The sequence below is a fragment of the Aptenodytes patagonicus genome, chromosome 2, assembly GCF_965638725.1.
Source record: "Aptenodytes patagonicus chromosome 2, bAptPat1.pri.cur, whole genome shotgun sequence".
NCBI classification, from domain to species: Eukaryota; Metazoa; Chordata; class Aves; order Sphenisciformes; family Spheniscidae; genus Aptenodytes; species Aptenodytes patagonicus.
Genome location: NC_134950.1, coordinates 119,113,846 through 119,133,588, shown reverse-complemented (window position 1 = coordinate 119,133,588; position 19,743 = coordinate 119,113,846). Strand labels below are relative to the sequence as shown.

At 42.4% G+C, this 19,743-nt stretch overlaps 1 protein-coding gene across 1 annotated transcript in view; it reads left to right on the top strand.

Moving 5' to 3' along the window:
• Positions 1–19,743, top strand: part of STAC (SH3 and cysteine rich domain) — a 76,054-nt gene that overhangs the window by 38,389 nt on the left and 17,922 nt on the right. Inside the window, exons 3-6 of the mRNA XM_076330887.1 lie at positions 6,526–6,626; positions 8,709–8,790; positions 10,543–10,658; positions 15,051–15,132. Coding sequence (XP_076187002.1) covers positions 6,526–6,626; positions 8,709–8,790; positions 10,543–10,658; positions 15,051–15,132 — 381 coding nt within the window. The remainder of the gene's footprint in view (positions 1–6,525; positions 6,627–8,708; positions 8,791–10,542; positions 10,659–15,050; positions 15,133–19,743) is intronic.

Here is a 19,743-nt window from a genome sequence, read left to right as displayed (position 1 = left end):
CACAAAATTATTATGTCCTCTTTTTATTACTTTTTTGAACAGTCCATTCAGTCCTGTATTTAGCAGTGGAAAGCGCAATGGGAGGTTTGCTAATAGTACTGGTAATTTTATGTGTGGTGAATATTTGTGTATCAGTCAACGCACCTGGCAACTGTGCATCCATCAACTTGAATTATCAGTCAGGCATCAGACAGCAATGACTTCCAGCGATCAGCCCATCTAGGGTGACTGGGGAAATCTGGGTTCAGGCTTTGATCTGTAGCTCGCCTGATGACCAGCTGAGCATCTGCACCTCTGTCCTCTCCACGATGTCAGCTGGGACAGGCTATGGGGTCTCAGCATCAGTTAAGAAAAAGAAGCAGGAGGGTGCCAGGTATTAGGGCAGAGAAAGGGGGCGATTCCCCAGGTGGCGGGAGGCAGCCAAGGAGGCTGAAGACTAAGGAAGGGCAAGCAAAGGGATGCCCAGCTCATCCTTACAAACCTAATGATTTGGGGGAATTAGGCTCAAGATTTTTAACTTTAACGGTGTGGATGTCCTGCGTAGAAAATGCCGTTCTCTGATCTACCCACAGCTCTCGACTGAGGCAGAGCAGGGGAAGGAGGAGGGCAAGCGCTTGTCCAGCAGCAGCCAGCCGCAGGGACAGGAAGTAGCCCTAGAGGAATTTTTAAAAATAGTCTCCCTTTCAGCATCAGAGATTTTACGCAAAAACAATTAATTAAAAATGAAGAAGGGGGCAGGAGAGGAGGTTGCGCAAAGGCTTAGAGATGACTGCAGGGGCACCAGTGCCATTTCAGGGACTTTTCTTTCTCCTTCTAAGGTGACAACCTAAACCCTTCGCTGCTGCAATACTGGCCCAGCTTGCTTAAAATTCTCCATTTCCCATAAATTCTGGCATGGAGACAGCTTTCTGGTGACAATTGCAAATGTGCTTGGGGAGAACGGGGCAAGGCACTCATTATTTTTATCAGCCTCCCACAGCAGAAGTTAAAGTTCTATGGAAAATATGTAATTTTAAATTTATTTATTTATGAAAGTTTTAAATCAAAACAATTTCTGACTGGCACATTCCTCTCAGCTGGAATGATAAAAAATAGTGGTTGGGTCACAGCTGGATTAGGTGGAGGTGACAGTCTCCCTGTGTCTCTTTCCCTTCTTTCTCTCTCTTACAGACCTGAATCTTTTTATCCTCTCCTTTTTTTTTTTTTCACTTTAGCATAAGTGCCTAATATAGTTATCTTTATACAGTCAGTGTAACGTCATGTTGTTACCAACATTTGCAGTTTTCTTTCAGATTTCTTCAGGCTGTAGGGCTCATTCTCCCTCTAGCTATTAATCTTATGTGGAATCTTGAAACCACAGGCAAAAAGCATCAGCCAACAGTGCTGCAGCCATAGCTGTGCTGGCCAAGAGGATGATAAAGGTTACCTTCGCATGTGCATGACAAACATAATTCTCATTTGCATCCCTTAGGAAAAATGTCACTTTCCTGAAATGCATAGTAGTTACTAAATTACTTTTATAGGAGAGATGGACATAAAGACTTGGAATCAAATTCTGCCCTGTCTTGTCTGTCTCTCTCTGCCTCCAAATCTTTCCGTTCACCTATATTGAGGTGTTCTGTTTCCATTTAGGCTTCCTCCAAAAAAGGCTTAAATTTACAAAAGTGATGCAGTGTGTCCTTCCGGTAGTATTTAAGGTCAGATTATCAGAACAGTTTAAGATTCAGTTTTCCATGGCTGTTCTGGAAAACCTAGCCACTGGTTTAGATATTCAACTGGGAGCTGACCCAGTCATAGAGTATTTCTAGTAAGGTGTTATTAAACATGACCTGCTTCTCAAAACAATGCGTCCTTCCAGTGCCGGGTGTCTGGATGCATTCGCTGGTATCTGAAGAAAATGACTGTGGCAGAACATCATTTGTAAGTTTATTTAAGAGCTACTCAGGTATCCTGATGTGAAATTTCCTCATTTGCTTCCAATGAAACACTGTTTCTTTGGTCAGTTTTGGCTTTTTCATTTGCAAAAGGAATACCAGCCTTTACAGACTGAGATAATAGATACATTAATACATAGGACATAGAGGACATATGTGCAAACATATGTGTGTTTTTTTCCTGTATGAATTTCATGACCACATTGACAGTTATGTTTACGGGCACTACGAGTCAGCTAAACATGGCCAGTACTTTCCATTCTAAACCCCCAGTTTTAGCAGCTTGCAATTTTTACAACTTAAATGCCAGCATCTGGGCCAAATAGTGCTGTATTAATGACACCTCTGACAGTTTTACCCATTAGTCCCTCAAATGGGAGCCGTCCTATTCAAATTTTGGCAAACGTGCTCATATTGCAAGGCATAAAGAGACAAAGACAGTGAGCCCACAGGAAAGCCCATGAGGCTATTAATCACCTTGTATTTGGAATTAGGCTAATATGGTACTCAAGAGATGATGCTTAAGGACACACACTGGCCGATGAAAGTAAAAAAGAAGTACTGAATAGAGCTACCCATTCATGGAACACTGTCCACCCTGTTCAATGAATGAAGTAGTGTGCCTTATTAAAAATAAAAATAAAAAACATGCCTAGATTGCAATCAAAAAGTGACTGAGCAGAACCTTTGTTCTGGCATGCTCAGCATTTAACAATTTGATTAAGTAACCTTAGTAAGGGTCTTTGGAGAAAGGGGGTGGGAGGGATGATTACTTTTTGAAAGTAATAACAGAGTCCATCAAAGCTGTTATTCTACTCCCCCTTTGAATGAAAACCAGAGAAAAAAGAAGTTAGGGTACTCCAAGTTTAGCTTAATTGCTAAGCCTTTAGTTTCTCTATTTCTGATCCACCACAAATTGAAATGATTCCAGGTGGGCTAAGACATTTCAGTGAGTACTTTATACCAGTAGTTTCCAGCTGTGCTTTAAGGTTGGCATAGGGGAATATCTGCTAATGGGAATAAATGGTAGGCTGCAATCAGGCTGTCAGCTATTTAGGGGAGCAGGAAGCAAACAATAGAGTGGTGGTCAGGCTTGCAGGTCATCAGAGTATGTTCAGCAGAAGTCCCTGAGGAGAGTGTTTGAGTATCCCAGACTTCACTACTTCTGCAGGAACACTGCCCTTTCCAGACACTGCTGTGGCCATCTCAAATGTGAACTCTCTCTTTACTCTTCCCCTTCCCCATGCTTCAATCTACAGAAAGATTAACCCAGTAGGAAAAAGCACACCACAGAGAGGCTTTCAACTTCAAACAAGCCCTGGTACCCTATGGCAGATAAGTTAAATGATACAAATTGCCCTCAAATAGTCTGCCCCATTGTGGTGGTGGTATTATTATATTTTTATCATTATTATTATTAGTGTTGTTGTTGTTATCATCATTTTTTACTGTTATTCATTAATACCATTTATTTTCTACTATTTAATGTATGTTCAGACCAAATTCCTAGCTGTCACGTGATCTCGGGGGGAATTTATTGGCAAATAATGTTTCAAAACATTGCTATATCCTGTGCCACTACTTCAGGCATAATGAAATACCTCTCTTATACCAACATGAGTGTAGGACTCTCACCATACTCACTCAACTTTACATAACTTGTTTGCAAGATCCATGTTCTGCCTGCTTTTTCTCTGTTTCAAACTACCAGGATGCCTTCCAAAACCAGCCCCATTCAGGCAACTGCAAAGTCAACAAGCTTGCTTACATGGGAGGCCAAAAACTGATGCAACGGGTCAAACCCTGGTCTCGTTTACACCTGTACCAAATGTGGATCTGTTCTCCTCCGTAACATGAGCTGTGGCCGTGCCTCAGTTCTGAATCTCAGGAACTTTTGGGTCAGATACATTGCCAATATGCAGTTGTCTAATCTCTGGCACACAGTTTTGAAATAGCTTAGCCACGATTCTCTGAGGAGGTTTGATTTAGTGTGATGGAGATCAGAAACAGAAGACGACAGAATTATCCTGGGGACAAAAGAAAATGTGTCTTGTAGAAATGCCATTTTCAGAGCTTGAGATATGGTAGTTAAGTGTAAATACAGAATAAATGCTTCTTCTTTAAGCCCTTTAGTTATTCCTCAGTGGGAGGCAGGGAGATACAGGCAAATTATTTCCAAGCTGCCTAGTCCCACAGTAAACCAAGTAGTTAGAAATGGCAATGAATTAAAGATTGAAGTTTTTGGTATTTATAGGGAATTTCATTTTGATTTACAAAGACTTCTTGTAGACTCAAGTGTGTGACTGAAATACTTTTCCTCTCTTTGAAGCCACTACTTACCTACCCACAGGTAACAAATGGCATTCAGCAATAGAAATATAGTGCTATTCTTTTGTAATTTATTGTCTTACTCATTTTCACATGACCACAGATTTCTGTTCTGAAGAAGTTGTGTTTTGATTTTTGAAAGTAGCACAGATACTTTGCATTCATTTTGCACATCATTTGGATGCGCAGTTATATTGACAAATGTGTATCTTCTGTGGTCACATGATTATAACACGTAAGGAGCAATATCCACCTTGTAACGTTAACACTAAAATGGCTGGAAGAGCATAACACAGCCAGCAGAAAGGACTGTGAGACTGACTGCCTTTTCAGCTGAATCTCAAGAGTAACTGGTAAAGCAGGTAAGAGTTATGCCAGTACAGACCAGCGTGAGAGGAGAATTAGACCCAGTGTAAACACTGATGCTAAATACATGTTTTATAGGCAAAGTATGATGTCATTTTCCTTTTTTTTCATTCCACCCTATAAATATAATAAAAAAAAGTGGAGGAAGTCCTGTTTTCTCACTGTGTCAGTTGTTGACCATCAGGAAGGGTGATTCAGCATTTCATCATCAGTAATAAAAGCACAAAGACACAGAAGTCAATATTGGTTTGAGTATGTGTTATTGAAAAGAAACTTTAACTAAAAAAATCCTCACAGCACAGCAATCCAAGTGCAACCACGCAGAGAAAAAAAAAAAAAGAAACCAGGGATGTGTTCTTCTAGTAAAACCTGTGTTTAGCAGGAAAAAAGATGCCAGGAATGAGGTTAGATGCCTGCACATACCCAAGCAGTGAGGCACCGTGCATCGGCTCAGCAGAGAAGGGCCGGGCAGGAAACAAGCAGGGAGCAGGCACTGCCCCCGCTCCACGGGAGTCCCTGGGGTGCACCCCACACAGCCCCATTCATTCCTCATCTCTCCAGCAGTCTCAGTAGGAAGGTGGGGAGGATGTTGGTTCCCTGGCCTACAAGAAGGGCACAAGTGAAACATCTGAGCCTGGCTCACTGCAACCGTCCCCAGCTCCTCCAGCCTGCCTCTGTCCGGCTTGAAAGTGGCCACTTCAGGGACTTCTTCCCCTGAAAGCGGTCCTGTCAAGGCTCGGGTTTTGTCACCAACTTGATGAGCCCTTCCCTGAAGAGCTTCTGTCAGACGTAGCATTTCACTGAATGAAGTCAGCAGCATGTACATGGCATGAACTACTCAGATAACCAAGAGCTACATGAGTAGTTTCAGATGCAGGATCCTTCTGACTAATATTCCTATCATGTCTGACTAATGAGGGCCGGTTAAAATGTCAAGAGTTTTTTGGGGTTTTTTTACTACCTTGTTTCTTACTCACTCTCACAGTAGATGATAATGAACTGACATGTTGTTTACTCATTCCATTTATACAGTCCCTTGGGGATAAAAGAGTTGCTGCAGCATAACTGCTTCTGCGTAGTTTAGGAAGTCTTACAGGTGTATGAATAAGAATGACTGTTCCTGCCTGAAGTGAACAGACTAGGCTCTGTCATTTAAGAGTAGGTCCACATTGAAGATAATGCAGAACTACTGTTGCCCAAGCAGGAGAAGTCTGCTTCTGTAAGGCAAAATTTCTCCCGGAGCTCCCCTACCTGTGGCACTGAACTTTTCCACTGCCAGTGAAGGAGAGCAAGGTCAGACCCATGGCACCCTCACTGCCCTGCTCAGGGATGTGCAAGGAGCCCTTCCTGCACCCTCTGAGCACTGGCCCAGGGAGATGAGAGCAGCAGTCCCTAGATGTATGGGTGGGCAGCGGTAAGGGAGCTGGCTTAGCCCTCTCACACACCCCTAGAGCTACCTCTTACCCACAAAACCTGGCCCTCCACTGATGGCCTGGCTCCCCAGGGCAGCTCCAGAGCCTGAGTGCTCCTTCAGTGGCTCCCTCAGCCATGCATGGCTCTTGTGCCAAGCCCTTTCAAAATAGCAAAGGGATTTTGCTTGATGTTCATGAGGCAGAGACATCACTGATAAAACTATCATACAACAGAGCATAATCCAATGTATATCTAAAGGCAGCAATAGCCTAGGAAAGAGCCTGGGGGAGAAAAGCCTAAAATGGAGAGGTTGTAAAGAAAACGCATGTATAAATGTACATTAAAAAAAAGTAGGCAAGGTAAAGAATGCTGTCAATATTTACTCTACTGCAACTGACCTCCCCATCAGTTCTTTCAGGACATTTGTTAAATGCATGGAAACTATTGATTTCATCTAATTAAACCATTTCCATGCATTTCACAGGGACAAACGCTAAGCACGGACTGCGCTGTAAGGCTTGTAAGATGAGCATCCACCACAAGTGTGTAGACAGTATTGGACAACAGCGTTGCATGGGCAAGCTGGTAAGTGAGCAGCTCAGGGCAGCAAGTGCGGTGGGAGGCACCAGCTTGTGCTGGAGCCACTTGCTTTGTGTGCCTGACCCCCTGGCTGGCATCGAGATGGTGCATTAATAGAACTGACACCAGGTCATTTTACTGAGGTGGGAAAAGTAAAGTCAGGTGCTGTCCTATTATCAATTTGGGCAATTGATACTACTCAAAAACCTGAACAAAAATGAAACACAAATCTAGTCTGCATTGTGGATGTGAAAATACAGTTATATAATCCAAATTTATCTGAATTACAGAATTAATTCCCTTGATTTAAACTGTTCTTGTTGTCGTGTAAATCTCTCAAGGAATGCTATAAATTAGTCAAAATATTTCAATGGATTGTAACAAATGAAAAATCCTTCAAATTATGTTTTATTGTTTTTTCCGCTGTTAGGGCTTGAAGAAAAACCATAATTCATCTTAAAAAGAAAACCAAAGGATACTTCACAGTGAGACACTACAGAGTTCGAAGCAATCTCTCAGTAGGAGAGGCTGGGAGGAGACCTGCCCCTGTATGGACACAGCACCTTAGTACCCCAGTCACCTTCTGAGTAGCAAATTCTCATTATTGGCAAAGGCAGGACACCGTGTTTGAGATGATTCTAACCCAACTTGATGACTTTTATGGGAATATGGTTCTTTTGGTTACTCCTAGAAAAAGAAATTGAAAAAATGACCATTTGGAATATGAAAACTGAACATATATATTCATGTTTCAGATGTTCTCAGGTTTGTTGCAACCTGAAGGCACCTGAGACAAATACAAGCTAAACCCAAACAGTTTCACTGTGTTAAATGATGAAAAAATGCAAGCATTGAAAAGGGCTAGAAAACCCACCTTTCACTGGAAAGATCTTTTCTCTCCAAGAGTATTCAGTGAATGCTATTGTTGTTTATACACCTGAGGCAAATCTTTGTGCATTTAAACCATAATCCTAGCCCTAGTGTGAGGCATTCTGGTATAGGAAGTTGGTCTGTGACGAGCTGAATGACCTCACTGCAAGCCTTGGACAAGCCAAATATTAAATCACATGATTGTTTCACGCATTTCTTGGTTCCAGCCTCAGCTCTGTGGTCACTAGTTTTAAAAAGCAGAAAAGTAGACACCAAATTTACAGCAGGAAGTTGTCCAGCAAAGTCACGGGAGTTTTATGAGCTCATGTTGTGTCTGAATCTAGTTTGTTTGGGGGTAAACTGAGGCTGGAGAATCTGGAATTTATTCCTGTAAGAAACCAAATTTGTCAACCCCCTCATTCCTTCTGAATGTATACTGCAGCTCATTAGCAAAAGAACTAGTTGTCTATCATTTTTTGGTGTATACTGAACATAGGATATGGAAAATATGCACATCCCCATGAGGCTTTCCAACTTCTCACTGTGATTGGAAGATCTCATAGCCTGCAAAGATTAGAAAGCTGAGAGACCATTTGTCAATCTCTAATACCTTGAAAGGCATTTCCAAAGACTTAGATGTTAGCACCTTCATTTTGGGTAGTCATCTGGTGACGACTTGGGAGTTTTTTGACCTTACAAGACAAAAAAGCAGTGGAAGCTGCAGTCAGTCAGCAGCAAACCTTATAAAAACCTATAGAAAGGCTCTAAATTCCTTGAGTTTCACAAGTGCACACATGGGTACATGAGGATTTGGAGTTAGGGTAGGGAAGAATAGTTGCATGTTTAGCAAGTGCAAAACAATGCAAAATCACATTACATAAGGAGAAAGGGAGAGGGAAACTTCCTAGAACCTCCAATGATTCAGCACTTCTGCTGCAATTAATTAGTGCTGCTTTTGAGTAAGACAAAAGAAAAAGGGGGGGGGGTGGGGCTGAAAATGAGTCCCTCCTCCTTCTGCATAAATACAGCAAATGGTTTTTTCCAGGAGAAAAATCAAATAAATTCCTGATCTATAAACCCCACAGTGACTCAACAACAGGAGACAAATTTCCAGCCTTGCCACACTGTTACGCCACTAGCCGAAGAGCTGAGGTTATTTCTACTACGTCAGTCATGGCAGCAATCCACTTCATTTGTTTTTGCTTTCTCTCCCTCCAGCCAAAGGGATTTCGACGGTACTACAGCTCACCACTACTCATTCATGAACAGTTTGGCTGCATCAAAGAAGTGATGCCTATTGGTAGGTTTTGATTGCTTTTCCATTCAGTCTCCCTTTGGCAGTGCTCTGCAACAGCAGCGGCAGACTTCCAGCCGTGGTATTTAACCTCAGCAGCCTTCCAGCTCCTTTCGGTGACTGGATGTCCTTCTGCCGTCTCAGGAAAGGACCACTTCAAAGATACAAAGCTGGAAGAGGAGAGGGTGTGTTTATTGTGCGTTTCACTCAAAACCCCATACATATAACCTCTTAGTAATCACCCTGTTTATAATAATAACTACCTGAGCTCAAGGTAGGAACTTCAAAGGGAGGAAACACTGGAATATTGAGATGAAGGTCTGAGCTGGGAAAAATCAGATAAACGACAGAGAGATCAAAACAGCAGGAGGCATTCAAACCACCAGTCTGGCTTTTGAGGGACTTTGCTAGGTTCCTGTCTTTTTTCACCCACACTTCTTACTTTTCTCATATTCTTCCTTATTGACCACGTCCACACATTGTCCGAGTATTTAAAAGACCAGATTTTGCTCACTGTAATACCAAATTCCTGAAAAGAAACATTTTGAAATGGAGAAGTTGAGTTGATTCTGGAAAATATTTCTCCCCAACAGTACTCTAGCCAGGCAAGCCTGACAGTACAAAAAATGAAAGCCAAAACTAGGCAGTCAGTTTAAAATTACTTGTCTGAGGACATTTACTTGTTTTCAGCAGTTAAAAAAAAAAAGTTAATTACATGGATTTCATCTAAGTTTCTCTTTGTAAAAAACTTCCATCATTTTTGTCAGAAGTAACAGAAACATTTTGAACAAGCTCTGGCTAAAAAAATGAGGTGTGCTTTGCTATCATCAAAATTCAAAATCCCATGTATTTTCTCAGTACTTTGGCCAAAATTTCCCTCCTTCTATACAGTGTTACAAATGTACTGTATTCTATGTGTCTACCGTCTTGTACTGCAAGGGAGGCTGAGGTCTAATAATGCAGTATGTAGAAGAGGATTTGAACTGGATTTGCTCATGCCAATTGAAGACATCCATTTCTCTGCCATGGGAGATGACTTTGGGGCCAGCTATGAGGGAGAGTGGGAGCGAGAATTGAACAAACATACGCCAATGGGGGTAGTGGCCTTTCTGGCTACCCTTAGACTGAGCTGAGCAACCTGGAGCACATTCCCAACAGCAGGTACCCACTCACACCTGCCTCCAGACCCCACATGGCCCCACAGTGGGGATATCAGTACCTTTCAAGGAAGATCCAGGCCATCCTGTTTATCCAAATTAGCCCAGTAGTAGCACTGTGAGGGTGGATGGATAAAGGTGATGGCCCACCCATACCACAAGGATGCTCAGGCACGATGCAGGGTTTTTCCCTTCAAGCATCTGCTGTTGAGAGCAATCCAAGAGGTCAGTGGTAGGAACAGGCAGCAAACGTGGATTAAAACCTCCTGGTACTTTGTCCTCCTTACCTCAGTGTAGGCAGCATCGGTGGTGATTAAGAAGGATGATGGCAAGTGAAGAGAGACAAGGCAAGGGCAGGGACCCGAAGAGCCTGTATGAGAGGAGGATGATCTTTATGGGAGCAGAGAGGAAACAGAAAATCGCTAGCAAAAGCCAGTTCCACTAAGTTCATCGAACACTTTTTCTCAGGATAGTGTCTCAATTTGTGTCTAAGCATACACCCCAACATGTTGGTAGAGGCAGGTGTTTCTCCAAGTGGAGCAGGAACATGACCAGAAATATCTTCAAGGGATTGATGCATGTTTTGCTCCTTCTGTTGCAGCCTGTGGAAATAAGGTTGACCCTGTGTATGAAACTCTCCGCTTTGGGACTTCCTTAGCTCAGAAAACCAAAAAGAGCAGTTCTGGAAGTGGGTCTGACTCTCCCAACAGAAACTCTGTAAGTATCCCACATCTTTCTTCCATTTTCTTTGTGGAGGAGCAACAGATATTCATTCACAGGAGTTCATATCAGAGTTCACAAAACTTGTATTTCAAACTGTAAAAAAAAAAATCTTACTCCCAGCTTCCAAAATGAGACCAGAAAACATGTTATTTTTGCAAACTCAGGTTTTAGGTATCTTTTAGATGACTCTTGAGAAAAAAAGAAAAATACAAATTAAATTAATAATCTTCTTTTATCAGGTTGGAAGAGGAAATTATATTCTTTTGATTTTGCATATCTATGTAAAAGTGGAACAGACATATTTAACCGTCATGCTGGAGTAGATGCATCCTGCCTCTTGGTGTTGGTGGGCATTTACCCTTCATACAAGTGATAGCGATGGGTTGGAGTCCTCAGAGCCTAGATTTAAAAGTACAAGCTCCACAGTACAAGCCCAGCCAAAATTAAGCCACTGCTACTGCAACAAGGCAATGGACTGGCACCTCCACCCCTGCCCAGTGTAGACTGAGGAGGGGAGCATCACAGAGTTGGGCTCCTCTCTCCAAAACCCAAACACAGGCAGGTGTGCTCAGCTTGTTGTATCCAGACAGGGACATTTTTCACCTTCGTGTTAATCCTTGTCATTCACTCTCTCCTGTCATAACAGTCACTTCTTCAGGACCATGGCAGAAGAGCTGGAGAAGGAGGACAAGGGAAATGATAGCTCCCTTAGCCCTGCCTTTGCTAAATCCATACCTAGCTCAACAATAACACTTACCAATTTCTTTCTTACAGAAATGGTTATTTCAACAGTATTGGGACCCATGAGATCAGGAGCTCATGCATGGTGTTGAAAGAACGTTTCATACCCTCTCACCTCTCATAAACAGGCACTTAAGCCTGTGCTTGGGGCTCTCTTTTTTCCCAAGAAATCCTCCCTGCTCTCTCCCCCCCAAAAAAAAAGAATCACACCTGAATACACTGGAGGCTAAAGCTGATTGTCATGTCTAAAAATCAGACCCATATTATCTGACACTCTGTCCTGCACTCACCTCAGAATAAAAATCACCAGGCACAGAGACATGATGAGACTTGGTCTCCAGGCCTCAGAGCAAACACTTACATGTTTAATTTGAAGTTGTGCTAAAATCTGTTTATGCTTGGTACAGCATTTCCCTGGCACTTAAGTGTATGCTCATTCACATGGCTGAACTGTAACCTCAGGTGGTATAGGTGGCCCTAAACAGACGTTCGTTTGTGTCAGATGGGAAAGAAGACAGACAAATTTAAACAAAAACTAAGTGAAATCTGTAAGGGCGTTATTAAAGGACATGCCCTCTATCCACCCTTGTTTGTGCCTTAAAAGGAATTTAGTAATTTCCAGTCTTTTTTAAAAACAAAGTGACTCTACCACCTGTCGCATTGTGATTACAGTTCTTTCTTTCAATTATTTAATTTACTTTGAAACAGAAGTTCTACAAATGTAATTATTGCTTTCTAAATGAATAAAGCATTATGTTGAATTATGAATGACAACTGAGGCGTAGAAATCATGAATGCTGTGTCAGCTTGCCCTAGGGAGCTGATCATAACTAGGTGGGGTGTGGGTGTAGAATGAGGAACGCAAGTTCATTATGGGAATTTCTCCAAGGTATTGAGGCTGAGAGAGAATATAACACGTGTCAGCATACAGAAAATAGAAAACATTAGAGAACTGAATAAACAGACATGTGAAACCATAACTTTTGCCAGTGCAAGCCTGTGGATTGAGACAAGGATAAAAACCAGGGGCAGACACAAACCTGAACCAAATGATGGGGCCATGGAGCTTTACAGCTGTGTGTGACCCAGGAGCAGGCACTGACCAGCGGCTAGAGCAGGGACGTGACACAGTCCTTAGACCCCAGGTAAAAATGCACCAGGGCATGTGAGCTGGCAGCACAATAATGCACAGGGACTAAGATTTTTCCCCAGTGGTCCTCATTTCTATGCTGCTCTGCTCCTCTCAAAGCAGAAGCAGCAATGCAGCTGTGAGGCTCACAGCAGCACTGGGGCTTTGCGTCTGGGATGTGCTCCAGCCCCAGGAGCTGGGGAGTTCTTCAGGGTTCTGCCATGTGACAAAACGAGGGTCACCAGGGACATGGTGACACCTGGGATCCTACTGCACCTCACAGGTGGTGTCCAAGCTGTCAAAGGGCTTGCTCTGGATCAGAGCAGCATAGCTGCTCCTGCTGAAGGTAGTTAAAAGCAAAGGCGACTAGCCTAGGAGTCGTGCTCTGCCTCTACAGCCATGAAGCTTCCAGGGTTGCCGTTCATGTCTCTGCACAGAGTAGCAATAACCCTCTTGCTCTGAACTAGCCAAGATATTTTTAACATGACTGAGCAGTGTGGACGCACCCGCTGTGATTTTTCAGCCTGGATTCTGCATTTCCCATAAAAAAAAGTGGCCATATGCTCCAGATTTACTACCTACTGCTTCCTTCAAAAATGTGCTTCTGCAACCCACATTTATACAGAAAGTCACTTGAGGTGATGTAAATGTGATTCCAGTTCTTAGTTTTTGTGGATCAGCTCCTTTCAAAAGCAGCTTTGTACCTCTATAATTTCTATTAGACCATTTATCATATAGCTTTTGACTGAAAAATCATTAAAGGTAACTGAGGTTACTTCAGGAGGTTTTGGATGAGGTATATACTGAAGAGACAGTCACTGTGCTTCCCATATGCAGTGGTACCCCACAAAATATGAAGCTAATCTGCAATTACGAAGCTAGTCTATGAAGACTGAGGAACATGCCATAGCAATGAGCTGAAAAATAGCTGGGACTTACTATTTCAACAAAGCCAGTCTTTCCCTTCCCCACCCAGCAGCTAGAAATCCCTAGATATGCTCTACACTGACTCTGTGTTAGCATTGCTATTGCAGTGCCTTCTCATCCAGGGGTGACCCATTTGTGCAAGATGCAAGACAAGCATGAAATGCTGCGAAAGGCTGACTCTAAAAACAGGGCGTAACAGAGCAGTAAAGTAGAAGGCTCTTAAAATCACAAGGGAAACAAGATAACCACAAGATAACTGTGGCATAAATCTACTTTTAATCTCTTTGTTCATTAGTATTCTTGGATGGAGAAGTAGCTAGGAAAGTACTAGATAGGGGAAATAAAATTGTCAAAGTACTTTCTAAAAAAAAAGCCTTATTGTGAACATTAGTAAAAGGAAAAAAAACATATAAAAATCTGTAAAGCAATTCAGATTTTGTGCTCCCTGAACAAAGGCAGTGAACGTTCCTCGTTTGGCTTTTCTTCCTCTAACGCAGGCAAAGGTCTGCAAAGCAATGGACAGAGCTATGTGTACAGTATAATTCTAGAGTGTCATGGAATAATTAAGTTAAATCCTTCCATGTGTCTTAAAATCCTGTTAACAAAGAATAAATAAAGCTTAGGACCATATAAGGATTTACAGTTTTTCAGATTAGAGAGAGCACCTGACTCAAGTTCAATGTTTCTGTTTTTTTATGGTTATAAAATACGTTTTATCCAAAAGAAGTCACATGTGGAGAGTTCAGAAACTGAAGCTCCATAAGGTCAGATTCGGACAGGGCTGTTTGGAGCCGTTCCTGCTTCCTGTTGGACTATACATGGAGAAGCCAACTACCCAACCAAGGAATCTGGTGCTTTATGCAGAGTATACTTCTGAGGCTTGGGATTATGTCATCCCACGTTTTCCTACACCCTAGAACAATGGGTCCCTAATCACAATTGACAATAATATGATACAAATAAGAAATCATAGTAATTCTAATAACAACATTTGGGTTTCATTTTTCCCTAACCATACCAGCCAGATGACTGTTTAAAAAGAAAGTGAGGGCGGATATTTAAAGACTGACTTCACCAGCTCCATCGCATTCCAGCTCCTTCTTTCACAGCATGTTAACAGAATTAAAATCACCCTTATGTTACAGTTATTTTACTGAATAATGTGTTCAGGGTTAATAAATTAATAGTCAATAGTTTCAATTAATGTCCAGTCTTGGTAGACAGCTATTTAGTATACCTGCAGGATCTACAAATTCCCCCAAGCCCCTTCTATTTTATACAGAGAACCATGTTGTTTAACATAATCCTTTGTTCCTTATCTTTCACTTCACTTTATACTGCAGAAATTTTTTGTACTTCAGGCTGGAAGCTTGGTCTGGAGTTCTTCCTGGGCTTTCACTGCTCCCTGTGAAGTAGGTATTTGTTGTGCATCACCAGATATGTTTTCTGCAATCCCATTAGGCTGATTTGCTCTGCTCTGATAGCATCCAACTACTACATTCCCCAGAGGCTCTTGTGTGGTCTTATTTCACCTCATTGCTCACTTTTTCTGGCATATCCCATCTTATTTGCTCTTTCTGTCCCTGCAGACAGCCGACCTGGTGGAAGTTCCTGAGGAAGGCGATAGCTCTGCAGGCACCCTTGACATAAGCAGGAAACGCAGCAACAGTGGTGAGTGCTGCCAGGCCAGGATAGCATCTTCAGATGTATAGGCCCGTGTACAACCTATTTCAGATGGGGTTTTTATGGCATGTCCATGTTTTAGCAGCATTCTGGTTTTCAAAGTGAGACGTGAATGGGGCAAATAGTTGGTGCAAGAATTTGGGGAATGCTTTTTGCCAGTCAGATGAAATCCAAGCCAATAGTTTTCTTAATTTGTTGTGTCCAGACCTGACACTGGACAAGGTTCAGGTCCATTCCCGATCTTCTATGCTTCACGAACATGACTGTAGACTAACCACTTAACATGCTTCAGTTCCATATTGGTAGAGTGGAACAAAAATAATACTTCCTTTCTTTTCCATATGTTTGACTTGTCTACATGTCTCTATATACCATAATTTCTTTGGGACAGGAAATGAATCATATAATATCCATATGTCTGTAAAATACCCAGCACAATGAATCCTGATTATAATTGCAGCTTCTCAGTACAACTATGGTATGTGCCCAGTAATATTAATAGCCCAGTTCTTTTGTTTGCTTGCAGTACAAGAGTAATGTTTTTACAGCATTGATATGATAAGATTTTGAGACCGTCATACCAATCAAGAGCTTAGTAATGAAATCTCAGCCACTGAGGGATGGTGACTGTGACCCTGTTCTTGAATTCAGTCATGGTGAGGGAAGTAATAAGTACAAAGGGTTTTGGAGCACTAAGCAAAACTTCAGGCCCAAACCATCAGAGCAACTTCTCTAACAGCAACTGAAGCTGCTTTGCTGAATCTTACACGAGATGTAGACTACAAAAATAAATCACAGTGAGCATAGTTTTCTTCTGTTAGGCCCCCAGTGCTCCTTACATGCTGCTAGCAATTCATGCAGGTGAAATGCCAGCTTCAGCTGTCCATTCCCATTTTTTGCTACCTCCTTATTCCTTTCCTCCCCTCCTGGTCCTATCACTTCTCACTGTGTTCAGTCATTTCCTCCCTCTCATTTTGTGAACATCCCACCTATGTTATCTACTTTCTTCTGACAATTTATTTAGGTTCTCTATCTTGCAAGTGCTAGTTGACCTGACCTGGTTAAAGATAAAGAATTCAGTCTGCTTCACATTGTTTAATCCTGCCCACCTGAGACTAATTTGGCTCTGTTTGAGTTTTCAGATAACTTTTTATTTCATTGTCAATCGGTAGTTTCATTTCTGAAACCCAGAGAAACGTTTTTCTCCGAGTTCTGCATTCACTGAATGCACTGAGGCATTCAAGGAACTTATTCAAAGAGATTAGTTTAAAAACTCAGCATGTGTCAAACCTCCAAATAACTTGCGCAGCACATTAACGATTCCTTTGATCAACACTGGCTTTTTTACAATCCATCCTTCAGAGGCTCAGGGTATAAATTATGCATCAGTCACTCCAAAAATTTCCCCTTGGTAGATTTTTAATAAACTGCCCGCACTGTTTGCACAAGCTATGGAAATGGTAAAATCCTTTTCAGACTGTAAAAATCCTTGCTTTTTTTTTTGTCTGCTGCTGCTAGGGCAAACAAATATGAAAATAGATGGATTTCTGTTGTGTGGAGACATGAACTACATACCTCTATGGCCTTCAGATTCAAGTGCCTCCTAGTAATATCCAGAGACCATGAGCTAAACAGAGATTAAAAATTTAACAAACTAAATTCAAAATGTTGTTACAGGGTGATTCACCACTCCTTTTTCCTCAGTTGTCCACTGCCTCCTTAGCAGGCGGTTCGACATTAATGCCTTGATGAATCAGGTCCATTCCAGTTCTTTTTTTTTTCCATTAAAAACTGTCTTCTTCAAATAAGATTTTAGGAAAATGTACGTTTGAGACTCTTTGCTTAAAGGGAAACAGCAGAAAAGACACAGCCTGCAGAAGGGTGAAAGGACCCACGGCATGTGTGGCCATGTAATCGCTCCTATAGACTCCTATGACAACAACTTCAAGGGAAGATTCTTTCATTCAGGCCCTGGCACACATACTATGAAACAAAACGTCCTAGTTTACAACTATAAGATGGCATACCTAATTTCCAACCCTTCATCCTCCTCTAAGCCAGTTATACTCCTTCACTGCTGTGAATTGCCATCTGTAACAGAAGTCCCGCAAGCCAAAAAATGTACTTTAAATGACACGTATGAGCCTGTTATCAACAGGGATTTGAGCACTTTCCCCTCGAGTCAAATATGGGATGTCCGCCCCGCAAACCCAGATTTGGTGAGCACTTCTCGGCAAACACAAGGATACAGTCCAGCTCCGTCCCCGCCTGCTGGGTCAGCTCCACAGCTCACGAGGCTGTACATTAGTAACTTGGCTTTGTTTTCTGTCACCAAGCAGAAATTACTCCAAACGTGCGGCTGAAATACTTCCACTTTGTCTGATGAATGACTTTCTGTAAGCCCAAAATGCTCCTGGTTACCCAACTCATTGTTCACCAGAACTTCTCCTCTGGACACAAGAACCAAAGCATAGTAATTTGAGTAGGACTTACACACTGCCAGATTATAACAGCAGCATTTTACATCCCTTTATAGAGATGTCAGATATACATACAACCCTATACTAGAAGATACAGGCAATTAATTTTATTTTTTAGGTTTTCCCTCTGGTACTCGTGACAGTTTGCAGGGTCAGAGTCCCTCTACAACAGGACTTGGTGAGGAGCACAGTGAGGCCCCCAGGTCAGCTGCAGTCAGACCACCTAGACACAACTTGGGGCATTTTCAGGTTAAATGCTGCAGGTATCAGCTCACATGCTGCCTTCACATTCACACATTGGACTTTATGACTACAGTATTGTCTTACATTTTATCAGAGAACATGTGCTTATGTGTGCTCGTGGATCCGTGTGACTGTACAAAAACTTTCTCATGCATGCTATGGCTGCTGTTTTAGCTATCTTTCCTCTGTTACAGGAACACTACAGCTTTTCAGTGTCTAAGTACAACTCTCTACTATCAAGGAACCTTACTATTTCACTCATAAAACTTCTTCAAAGACTCTTTGTTTGGTTGTCATTTACAATGTAGAATAGCCACAGAAATATGTGTTAATGGAAGAAAGGGTGAGCAAGTCAAAGAGCAGAGGGGGAAAGAAATTCAGCAGTTTAGTGTTCCCTGGCACCTTCTTTCCCCTGAACACATGTAACTGTATCACAGAGAAACAAAAAGAAAATGCACTCAATCAGCGTGCTACTTATTACCATTTTGGAGATTTCCAAATTGTTAGAGACTACAAAATCCAGCTTCTGCTCAAAACACCTGCAGAGGTAAATGGTGGGAGAAGATGCTGATGGTTCCAGCTGCTCAAAGACTCCAGCTATTAAAATCATATTCAGACTTTATCCAGAAACAAGAAACACCAGGCAATCTTTAAAATGTGAAGGGGGAATTCAGTCAATGTAATAAAGCCACTGTGGTTTTTCTAGGGAGGTAACTGAGGACAGGCTCAGTCAGCTCATGAAGCAACTACAATAGAGGGTAACTGATTAGATATCAGGTACGTTAGGGCGAAATCGACAAGAAGGGCTTAAAGGAGGATCCAGGTAATTATAGGCCCATCAGTCTTACTTCAGTCCCTGGGAAAGTTATGGAACAAATCCTCCTAGGGGCTGTCACAAGTCAAATGAAGCACGTGATTAGGAAAAGCCAGCACAGATTCACCAAGGGCAAATCGTGCTTGACAAATCTGATTGCCTCCTATGACAAAGTAACCTGCTCGGTTGATGTGGGGCAAGTGGTGGACATTGTCTACTTGGATTTCTCCAAGGGTTTTGATACGGTTTCCCACAGCCTCCTCCTAGAGAAACTGATGCGTTACGGTCTAGACAAGTGGTCTGTGCGGTGGGTGGGGAACTGGCTGACAGGCTGCACCCAGAGGGTGGTGGGAAATAGCTCCTTTTCAAACTGGCAACCTGTCACAAGTGGGGTCCCCCAGGGATCGATATTGGGCCCAAAGCTGTTTAATATCTTCATTAAGTCATCTGGATGATGGGATCAAGTGTACCCTGATAAAGTTTGCTGATAATACCAAACTGAGTGGGGAAGTGGATACTTCAGAAGGGAGAGCCACCCTACAGGAAGACCTGAATAGGCTGGAAGAGTGGGCTAACAAGAACCTTATGAAGTTCAACAAGGACAAGTGTAAGGTCTTGCACCTGGGAAAACATAATCCAGGAGTGCAGCACAGGCTGGGATCTATCCGGCTGGGGAGCAGCTCTGTGGAAAGGGACCTGGAGGTCCTGGTGGACAACAAGCTCAATACGAGCGAACAGTGTGCTGCTGCAGCAAAGAAAGCCAACAGGATGCTGGGTTGCATCAACAAGGGCATCATCAGCAGGGATAAAGAAGTCATTATCCCACTCTACTCAGCGCTTGTCAGGCCACACCTGGAATACTGTGTTCAGTTTTGATCCCCGCTACGCGCAAAAGATGTGGACAGGCTGGAGAGGGTCCAGACAAGGGCCACAAAGATGATCAAAGGACTGGGAAGCCTGCCATAGGAGGAAAGGCTGAGAGAACTGGGTTTGTTCAGCCTTGAGAAAAGAAGGCTTAGGGGAGACCTTATCACCGTGTTCCAGTATTTAAAGGGTGGCTAC